This window comes from Barbatula barbatula, assembly GCF_947034865.1.
Source record: "Barbatula barbatula genome assembly, chromosome: 13".
In the NCBI taxonomy this organism is placed as follows: domain Eukaryota; kingdom Metazoa; phylum Chordata; class Actinopteri; order Cypriniformes; family Nemacheilidae; genus Barbatula; species Barbatula barbatula.
The window spans coordinates 20508025-20519787 of NC_136776.1; the positions used below are offsets into that span (position 1 = coordinate 20508025).

General features: G+C 39.0%; 1 protein-coding gene across 1 annotated transcript; it reads left to right on the plus strand.

Moving 5' to 3' along the window:
* The first annotated feature begins 7071 nt into the window (after positions 1 to 7071).
* On the plus strand, positions 7072 to 8877 carry s100b (S100 calcium binding protein, beta (neural)). Its single transcript, XM_079471638.1, has 3 exons — positions 7072 to 7163; positions 7472 to 7632; positions 7735 to 8877. Exons 2-3 carry the CDS (start codon positions 7495 to 7497, stop codon positions 7882 to 7884), a joined length of 288 nt encoding a protein of 95 aa, XP_079327764.1. The 5' UTR covers positions 7072 to 7163; positions 7472 to 7494; the 3' UTR covers positions 7885 to 8877.
* Positions 8878 to 11763: the final 2886 nt, after the last annotated feature.

Below are 11763 nucleotides of genomic sequence, written 5' to 3' on the forward strand. Positions count from 1 at the left end.
CGGGATTCTGAACAGATACAATCTCATGTTTATTAAAATCCCAAAACACAAATACATTGACAGATTTACGTTGTTTTGAGGATTTCATTTGACGGAGCATTTGAAGTGTGAAGCTCATTTGAAAGCTTTCCACACATTATTTCTATATGGATTACTAACCAAGGATTAACTACACCGTGTGAAACACAAAACAAAATAACACTTGAGTATGTTGACCCAGTGTTGAAATCGACCCTGGGTCAAAAGATTCGGTCTGAAGGTCAAATTAGACTTCTTTTTTATTTGTATGCTGGTTCATATTTGTTGATGTGTGTGTGACACACTTGCTCATATATGATGTACACGTTTTCCCCTGGAAACTGCGTGACTCTTATTTTGCCTTGTAAGGAAAATTCCCCTCCAGTTTGGCTCAGAAAACTAATTTAGCATTTGGATATAATCCATGAAGAACCAGTAATGGAAAAGTGCATGCCGGGCACTTTACCCTTTACCAACGGCCATTAAATAAACATAACGGCAATATTATAAACCTGTTGCACTTATGGAGTTAAGAGAAGTGAAGCAGCGAGTAAAAATTTGGCAACACGCTCAATTTACAGCCTGTTATCAAAGCTTGACAACAGAGTCTATTTGCCCTCTGACGGACGACTGTGATTGGTTGAGAAAACAAGAAATGCTAGTGATGTTCGCACCTGAAAACATGAAAGGTCATTTTATTTAATGCGTGCTATTCAATAGATAGAATCATCGCGCCTTTCAAAACAGAGACACTTGAAACTCATGTTATAGCATACCTGCCAGCTATACACAATGTTATCATTTTGTGAAATGGATTTGTAAAATGGCTCACTATCATTTCTGTCTCCGATGGAAGATATAAATTAAACAAGCGGCCACGGTAAATTTACAGCATTTACGAACAAATAAAGACCTACACAGATAAAAACATCTGCACACTTCAATTATTCACCCTTTAGAGACAGAAGAAAGAGCACAACCAGTACATACCAAAACAAAAGACATGGTCTTATTTTCTTTTTTAGTAAATCTAATAGCTTTCAGTTTTTATGAGCCGTGTAAATTGTATTTGTTTTCGGCTATCTGTGCTATGGGGCATCAAAAGGAAATCAGGCGAAAAAAAACGATTGCGTTCCAACAACATGCTTACAAAATCTCATTCAAAACGTTCAGCCAGCGGGAGGTGACTATATCATTTGCACACACAAGTATATGATAAATTGTTGGTTTTCAATTTAAATCCATGACAAATGTAAACCACTGAACTGGTGAAAACAGGAGTGTTTTCCTGTAACGGATGATAATCTTCCTTTTTTAGTTCAATTTGTCTTTAGAATAATTCAATAATAATTAAATCGTTATTGTACAAAATGGATCAAGTAATGAAGCAAACAACCCCCCATGCGCATTATACGTTCCTCCACCGACAAAACTCTCTCCCTCGAAACCACACAAATGACTGCTATCCCACAATTCACAGCATCCCGACTAAGAAAATATAATATCCATTTTCCTTTTAATAAGTATTATTATTCAAACTCATCAGTTGAACTGGATATCGAAGTATACGCTCCTTCAATACCAAAAGTGCATGCATTCGGGCCGGCGAAGTTGGTTTATTGCACGCCCAGCGTGTGCAGAGCTTAAATTGCTTGGATTTGTTGTGACCTAAGACATTAAACATTCTTGAACTGTTTCCACGTTTGTAATTCGAGTGAGAATGTGAATGACTCATGGAGTCATATTAAAAATGCATGACTTATCCACACTACCGTAGGGACGTGGCCATTAAAAGTTGTTCTCAAGACCTATCCATCAGATCAAATCTTACACCATGATGGTGTATGCTGTACATTTGCCACAGAGATGCCACTCGCATTCAATATGTGCTTTCTTAAACTCGTAAGCGGGATGTTGCAACCAGTCGAGTTCCCCGACCCGGGCAGCAGTAAAGTGACTCTGGCTAAACAGCTTATCTCAGTCCAGAAGTCTGACCCCTCCGGCGACCAGCAGTCTGCTGACCTGGATTTACTTTGTCTTATCCCTACCAATTACCAAACGGAATAGTTGACACCTGCCCTAGCCTTGTGACCCTGCCACTGGGTGAGCACACACGTTTTTGTTTGTGTGTGTGTGTTTATATTTAGTGTGTGTCATTTCTTTTTTCATTCACATCCTGACTACTACGTGCAAGTATTTGTTTTAAATTAGAAATGCTTGACTGTGTGTATTTTTACGTGTGTTGACATTGTAAGGTGAGAGCAGGCTAAACTGTTTTCTTGTGCCAGAATGCAACAGGTGGCCAATGCATCACAAGGGCCTCATAATCCGCCTAATCCGACTTAATTATAGCGCCTGTGTTGTATATAAATCTTGTTTACTACGGGACAAAAATGAAACAATGTCTAGTAAATGGGCAAATATTTCACAGTTGATCAACATTTTCGCCCGTGTCAGCAAAAACGTGATTTCTGCAGCGGTGGGTGGTTTTGTTAAGAAAACTCCATAATATACAATTTGGAGTTTTGTGGCTATTATTGAGATGCTCTATTTTCTTTGAAGAACATAGATTAGAAATCTGATGACTCATGTTGCACTCACTCGTTCTGACCAATAAAATGCTTCCTAAAATGAGAACACCCCTCCCCTTAAACTATACTACATACTACAGTTATTTCTGTATATTTATGATCTGAAAAATTGTATGTTTGCAATTACATTTTGTAAGAATGTAGGTTAGTGTGCGAGCGTGTGCATGTGTATGTTTGTGCCGTGGGATGTTGAACGTAATCCGTTAATCTTTGAGAGGTATAAGGTTAGGTCTGGCTTCCGGTTGTAATTACCGCTATGACGGGTGGGCACTAGACCGACCCGACAAACAGCTGTTTCCAATACACGACCCTTGATTTCCAGCCAAACCCATTCAATGCTCCAGATCAGACCTCTTTCTCTAGGTGGCTCCAGTTATCGATCATGAGGCTTTTGTGCTGCCAATCGACCCTGCAACCCTGTGTGGAGTATTAAAGGCTTTAATACGGGAGTATAAAGTGATAATGTGGTTTTCTCACTTCGTAGTTTATTGCAGCAGGCCACAATACTTTTTGGATATTACTATCAATGTATAAAAGTCAAATGTGGCCTCCACGTGCAATTGGAAATTTCTGTGCTCAAGAGTGACCAAATGACGGATTTACCAGGACCGCACTGGGATTTAATTTATTAATACACATAATATTATTCTTATTAAGAATTTATTGGCAAGTTATATCAATGAACAAACTTTTTGTCTCGAAAAAAGTAAACATTTTATATGAGCCACTGAAAGCAGCCCAAAATGAACCAAACTCACCTATTTTCCCCAAGTAGGAGATATTGCCGGATATATGTCGGTGGCCTTGGTTTTACTGGTTTAAGTGGCTCACATAAGTTATAAGTTATAAATTAAGTGGTTTATGTGTGGCAGACCAGACAAAACAGATGACATACAGGTCAGATATTTTAGGACAGGAACCAAGCGTTTTATAAATCCCCTTATAACCCTGCAATAGAAGGGTCTTTACAACAGGTCCAAGGCTGTACTGAGGTGGTCCTCCAATTGTTTTGTATAAACGATTATAGTCAAACTAAAATGTTCTGTAGAATAATTATACCAATGTCTTTGCCATGTAAACATCATAACAACGTAAACACATTGGTATGGCAAGTAAATGAGCAAGTGATCCAATTTGTATTCAATCCAAGTCTGCCACCTAGTGGTCACATGTTTCAGAAGAGACAGACGAGAGGTCATATTTACGAACTTGTTGACTAACAAGTGAACTATACAGACAGCAATGAGCAACTATAGATTCATAGCCTGATCATAATGTTAAATCAGGTTTGGTCATGCAAATGGTTCGGCACAGCGCACAAATCACTCAAACCGATTGATTTTTATGAAATGCTAGTTTGTAAATGTTTTATAGTCATACAAAAATAGTTTGTTTTCATCGGACAAAGCAGCGGTGCCCCCACGTGGTCATACATAAGAGGTAAATGTGCACCAAGCAAATGTCAAGTGTTGATATTTGGACTTCTTCTTAAGTCCTGACATGAGTTTTATCACAATCGAGGTGCCGGAGATCTGCCATCGTCCGTTGCCATGGCCGGTTGCCAGGGTACGACTCAGCGTTTTGGCGAACCTTTCCTGCGCAGCTAGAGTTGGGAGCGTAGCGCTGCAAGTAGCGCGACATCGGGTCATCACCATGGCAACGGCCGAAGCGACAGGATGGGGCGCTGAATCTCGCTGACTAATTTGTATGCGAAGAAAAGTTCACATGAAGAACACGCCAAAAAAAAACTCATTTGCTCCGTTTCTTTTGACGGCGGACACGCATGCGCGCTGGAAAAAAACAGGAGTGAAGGTGGCCAAAACGCACTAAATCTTATGAGCAAGCACACACAAAAACGTTCAAAAGGTCATGCAGTGAAATGCGTTGCTGTGATTTCCTATTGAGGGTTGCCACATCTTTTCCTGTAAAATGTGATCTTGTTGAAACTCAAAGTACTGTAAATAAACGTGGAAATGATTGTGGATTTCCCAATTACCCTTAGGAAAATATCCAACTGTACTGTATTTCTCATTAGCCACTTTTCGATATGATTCAATATGCCAAGGAAACAATACGTAAAGGTCATGACGTTTTTCAAATGACGCAATCCGTCTATAACTTTAAGCTTAAATATATTACTCTCTTCACAGATGTATTTGACACATAAATCGTACCATGTGTCCTATGGTGTGGCGGCAAACATTTAGAAAACAAACTGTTAATAATATATTATTTAATATCGTACATTTTTTATAATACAAAATAGCATGAGAGATTTCTCTTCATACACAGAAATTAAATAATCCATTCACATTTTGTCTGAACACAAACTATATAACATTTTCATTTAAATCGACATCTCCAAAACCTTACAGTATTTGGCCAGAATTGACCATTTGATTGACACGTGCAAACACCAACCATCAGTTTGCTAGTTGCATGTGTGTCTACATTGGCAATAATGTATGCCGCTGTGTTATGAATTATATTAAATTGAACTAAACTGAATGATTATTATCATCGTAGCAAAATGTTCACATTTATAAAACCTACTCTGTATTGGAAAAGGTAGAAATACGGTCTGGCATGCAGTAGTAAATAAACAGCAGTCAATGAGGACATGTGATATTCAGCGTGGCTGGTCCTCAGAATGGGTTCTCTGTTCGGACACCACCAGTATCCCCGAGTGCACTGGGTAGCAAATCGTATGTCTGACACTATGGCATGGAGAAAACTGGTTCCTCAAGCCAGCGGTCAACAAAGGCTCATTTATTCATGTATAGTGTTATACATGAATATTTGTAGTTGTAGTTATAGTAAAGCAAACACAAACATTACCAAGCTACTTATAATAAATATGGAGATGTTTGGAAAACAATTTGAGGTTTTACAGTTTTACATAAGTCACAAAATAAACCCAAAAGTCCCAGAATAAACCGCATTGTGTTTTTATTCAAGTGTTACTATCCTTACAGGCCAACACAGACCAAAATCTGACCCCCTCACACCATCACAGACTGAATCAAAATCATCGATTTGTCACGGCAAAATAACAGCGCTCATGATTGAGCAGTCGCATGAGTCAGTCCGTCGCAAATGGCGCTCGGATGGCAACGTGATGAACAGATCAACGCATGAGGATGGAGAGATGGGTTATTGATTTGCGCGCCGGGTGTTATAACCATCTGACCCTGCAGAGGGGCAGTCAGGACACCGAGCCCCACACAAGATGCAGTGTTTGGTGTCAACAACGGTTTGCTTGTGCTGCGTACACAAGGCCACAAAGACGCGTTTGTCACGGCGGATAAAAAATGCTGTCTGACAATCGCCAACCATCCGGCGTGCTGGGCAATTGCCAGGAGCGCACTGTTTATATTTTTGATGTCTCTTCTGTTTGCCTGTTCTCTTTCTATATATAGATATTGTTAATTGTGGGGTCATGACACAAAACGTGTGAATGCAAAATCAATAAATGTGAATAATACACTAAACAAACACTGTCAAATTACAGAAAAACACAGCAAATTTACAAGAACAAAAAGGGGGGTACGTGTAATTTTACAGTAAAATACAGGACTTTTTTACAAGTGAAGTATAGTACAAGCAAGTGTTTACTTTCGTAAGATAAACATTTTCAATACAACACAGGTTAGCTAACCGACGTCCAACGCAAACTCTATTTCCATAATATTATGTTATTTCCGTGACAATTCAAACAGTTTTTTCTAATAAACAAGTTCATTTGCATTCAGACAGTCGATGAACATCTCGCCTAGGGTGACAAACACAAACAACTGATTCGCTTTTTATCGTACCAGGTCGCGAACCCTGATAATGTAAACACGCGGACTACAAAAAAAGTGTGTGTGTGGACATCGGTGCTGTTTAACAGTCCACCGGTGTTTAAAACACACGTCTGGACCAATTCTATGACAGAAAAGCAGCGACTAATTAACATGCCACACCACTCGCTTCCTCAAACACACTGTTGTCGTCCACAGAGATGCCCGACAACAAAATACTTATGGGGCGACAGAACTTCCAGATCAAAAGGAATACAGGAAAACAAACAGAGAGAAAACAAATCCTCACGGCCTTGAGGACGGACGAACAGAAGACCTATACGAACAAACGAATCTAAGATGTTCGTTTCGTTCAGGAAAGATGAACATGACAATTGCTAGTCCTACAAAACATCAAAACGCAAAGTTTTAATACATAAAAGCAAAAAACAACCAAAGAAAAGGAAATAGGAAAAATAAAAGCAAGCAGTGTTAATGACATTTCACAAACTTCAGATTTCATATTCAACATTTTAAATATGAATACATTTATAATTTATAGCATTAGTTGTGAGGCTTTGTGCGAAGTGTATGTGCATGTGTGTTGATATTTACTTATGTATGTGTGGTGGAGTGAGAATGGGGTTAGAAGCTCATTGGTCCCTTCTGGTGATTGACAGGTCAGAACCTCAAAGCAACGGCCCCCTCCATCACAAACCTATAAATGTGTCTTCTCACACCGCTCTAAACACCCCATTCTGAGACTCGGCTGGTAAGTTTTTATACATTTTAAACATTTTAACTCCTTTTAACATAAAAACCAGTAATTATAACTTGTTTTAAATTCAGCCTTCCTGAACTAAGAATAATATTGCAAACTTAAAGTTACGACTTGAGAAAGTGTTGAGAAAGTTACGAGTTGAGAAACGTAATAAACGCTCCAAAATATTGCTTTAAAACTTTTGCCAGCCATGTACACGAAGAAATGATTTGAGGAAAAACAGCTTAAAGGCGATTCAAACATCTTAATATCTTGACTGCGTCACCCCTACGTCGACTGTAATACTGTCATTATTCCAGAGATCGCTAAACTCTACGTAAAGATGTCAGATCTGGAGAACTGCCTGGGAACCATCATCGAGGTCTTCCATAAATATTCATCAAAAGAAGGCGACATATACAAACTAAAGAAAAGTGAACTCAAGGAACTGCTCACGAACGAATTTCCGTCCCTCATTGAGGTAAGACCTCACTTTTAAGCTACGTTTTGATTCAAAGCTTGTCAAAGTCGACGAACTTTTCGAACGTAAATAGCCTTTTTCAATCTCTTTTCTCTCACTCAGCAAGTGAAAGATCAAGCTACAATGGACAGTTTGATGGAAAGCTTGGACACCGACGCCGACTCGGAATGCGACTTTCAGGAGTTCATGACCTTCATCACCATGGTTACCATCTGTTGCCATGAGTTTTTCAAACACCATGAGGACGAATGAGTCGAATTCAGCACTTATGTCACTATAGTCAGATTTTTGTAGCTTAATAAATCACGATATATTCCTTCTCTTTAATTTTGCTTTGCTCTTCGTATCATAGAACTGTGGTTTGGTCCGGCGAGGATGTAGCTTGAATAGCTTATGAACTTGTTTCGTTAGGCGTGTTTTGTTTTTCGAATGCACCTTAAAAGCAATTGATATTTTATGTCGAATCATTGCTCTGTTATTTTGCCTTAAAGTTTTGTCCAGAACAGGCCGATCTGGCGCACTTGTCACTTCAATTCCAGGCTGATTGTGAAATGTATTCCTGATTAGCTTTAGGCTATTAGGCTGCTATCGACTTTGGTGTCTATTGTTCTGAGGCCTTAGACAAATCACAAATTGCTTTAAAAAGACCCACCAAAGCCATGAATTGACTTTCTTTTCAAAATATCTACTAAGCAACTTGTTTGATGTTTATCACCGTCCGTAAAAGACATATAGCTGCCAATCAATCTCTCAAAATGGATCGTCTGTATGGACGAATGCTATTGCCTGTCCGACTTTACAAGCAGAGCTGAATTAAAAGTTTTTTTCTTGAATGTGCAGTGTTCCATAGCAGTTGTAACCTAAACTAACAGTCGATGTCAAGCGTATGTTTTATGGGAAAACCATTGAGCCTCATTCATGAACCACAAGCCAAACGATTTCCTGCGTGAGCCGTTCATAAATCCATTCTTACTTTTATTATTGTATTGAATTCACCGCAACTATTTTTGCAGGAATGGTTTTGAAAACCGCTCACAGAGAAATCTGTTTTGCTCGTGAAAAAGGCCAATGGTTACCGTCTTACAGAAGGTCAACAAATTTCAAGTTTCGTATGTTTTCAGGCCTGAATGTTACAATGTGAAACTAGCTGAATAAAATTGTGAAAATGAAACATAACGTGTTAAGCTGGTCGTTTCTATATAATAGATTCTATTCAAGTTGAATTAAAAGTTGACTAACATTGTGATCATTTGTGATTAAGAGCTGTTGTTATACCTCTATTCACTTTTCTATCTTCACTTACTGAACTGAATAACAAGGACATACATTTTCTTGGCTAGGTGATGTCTCTAAACAACCCCCATGGTGTTGTCATTGATTTCGACATCGCTCAGGTATTCTCATTACTGCACACAAACTGTCAATACGAAGTCTTCACATTAATGTTCTAATTAACAGATCAATGGGGCGTAGACATGCCCAACAAGACCCTGAATTATGATAAATATTGTGTGCTAACGCACCTCAATTATGTGTACATGGACATTAAGCAGACTGGAATATAAGCCACACAAATCTTGGCTCCTACAAGTTTGAGTGGAGGTTTGGTTTTTAAGTACCGATTCAGATATAGAATTTGTCCTGTAAGAGGCAGTGGTGTACCATCACAAAGTTCTCGCCGAAATCCCTCAAGATGGGGAGAAAGAAATGGGTTTAGGCGGAGAGCGGACACAATATGATCAAGACATTGTATTTATTTGACAAAGCAATAAAGCATAAATAAATAAATAAATAAAACTTAATAAGAAATAAGTGTCTATAGTATTTTTGGAGTGAAGGATAAATGCTGCCGGGTGATTGCGTTGGCTGGTTGGAGCTTGCGCATGTTTGTGTGTGCGTGCGTGCATTTATGTGTGTATGAGTTTACCCAGCAGGCTGTGTGGTCAGTCTTGCTACATCCAAGGCAGAGGAATGTCCCATGAGGTCATGAGATTGGACACCTGGGTAGAATGTGAGTTGAATTTGGGCCAGGATTGGGCTGAGAGAGAGAGATAGAGAGCGCAAGAGAGAAAGCGAGAGCGAGAAAGAGAGAGAGAGAGAGAGAGAAACAGAGAGAGAGAGAAACAGAGAGAGAGAAACAGGGAGAGAGAGAGAGAGAGAGAGAGAAACAGGGAGAGAGAGAGAGAGAGAGAGAGAGAGAGAAACAGGGAGAGAGAGAGAGAGAGAGAGAGAGAGAGAGAGAGAGAGAGAGAGAGAGGTGGTTATCTGTTTGCCAAATTCAGTGCCCTAAGAAGTCAACATTTTAATTATTTTCAACAGTAGTGCATCACACATTCACAAAAGTACATTCAAAGGGTTAAAACATTCGGTTTTACAACAGCAACTATGGTTAACTATGGTATTTATCATAAAAACTTTGGTTTTAGAAGTGGGGGGGGACAAAATGGGGAAAAATATTTACATAGGTTAGTTTACATATGGCACTATGGTGATATAAAATCCCTGAAATAATGGATTTTCTGCATGAAGTAAGCGAAGTGCGGATGGAGGGCGGCAAGTGATCACAAACTCAAAATACCTATTTTTTGCATCGCTTTTTAATTATTTAAATTGATTAAACAACAAACTCAGTTTTTATTGTTTTAACCGAGAACATACAACTTTTGGAGTGTTATCATGTTTATGTTTGATATCAGTGCTACAATTCTTTTTAATTTGGTTTTCCGTGGTTATTGTTTTGGTACGTTAAGCTGTTGCCTTATAATGGATTTTGTAAAAGAAACGCTTAAATTTTTTACTTTATGCTAGTATTACAACCCAGATAGCAAAATTGATGTGGCCCAGATCTGGCTCACATTGGACACATTCATCAGGCCCACGTTTGGCATGGAATGATGACACTTGAGTGGTCCGCCCTTGTTTGCCAGATATCAACAAAAGAAAGCATTTGCCAAACACAAAACAAATAAAGCAGGTCTGGCCCAAATCTGGGCAACAGTAAATTTAACAGTAATGTTTTGACTTTTTCAGTGAGCTATTTGTAGAGTGCGCACTTGACGCCCGCATCGACACAGGCAGTCTGCTAGGTACTTCTCCGGGGCGATGAAAATCATACCAAACCAATTTTAAAGTGGGGAGGATACGAACTGGATTTTTTTATGTCCCCAGTGGAAATTACACCCCTGCATTTACCATTATCTCATCTTCATAAGAGCAACATTAACCACGGTAAGAGTAAAACTATAGTAATATAACAACAATCAATCCTCAAAAATATACACCTTTACTATGTTTCATAATTAATATATATATATATATAATAAAGATTAGTTTGAATGAACGTGAACATTAATTTCCATAAAAAGTAGGTGTGTAAAACATGGATAAAGCGTTATTTATTTATTTTATCGTTAAATATAGGCATGCAGACGTCTGTGACCTTCACGTCGCTCTCGGAGTGACAGCAGAGTTCGCAACCATGGCCACAGCATTGAGGTCCAGAACTCGGTAGTTTTGCCGTGAAAAAAGGCCAGTGTAGTAAAAACACCGATCTCAGATCTGATCCGATCCTCAGCTGTTTAACAGCGCTCATAAGTGTCAATCTGATTTAGTTGGCCAATCAAATGAAGAAAGGCGTGAGTTGCTATTGACAGAAGTCGATATCGAGTTCAGTTCTGGGATGCAAGTAAGTAACTATTTCATGTTTTATAGAAATGTTAGCGGACTATGCGTCGCTTTCTCCCTCTTTCAGCGCGCCCGGGAGTTTACGCTCTCGCGTGCTTGACGCGCGTCAACGTGTAAACAACAAACCCGAGTAAACGACGGATTGTAATATCCAGTAATCCAAACTACAGACGCCGAAAACACCATTTACGTGTTTAATATCAGTTTGACGCGAGAAAACATTACCAGACCTCCACTGGCCCATGCTAATCTGCATGGACTCGGGTGTGTTCATAGGTTGTGGTTAGCCTATTACAATGATTAGCAAATAATTCAAATGCATCCCTTTCACAACAAATTCTCTTTCTTTAATTCTGTTTATATATTATTTTAAGTTGACCTATTATTAATAAAAACCGGTCTGTAACTTCTGCAGCTACACAAAAAAGTTAAAGGGACAGTTCACTC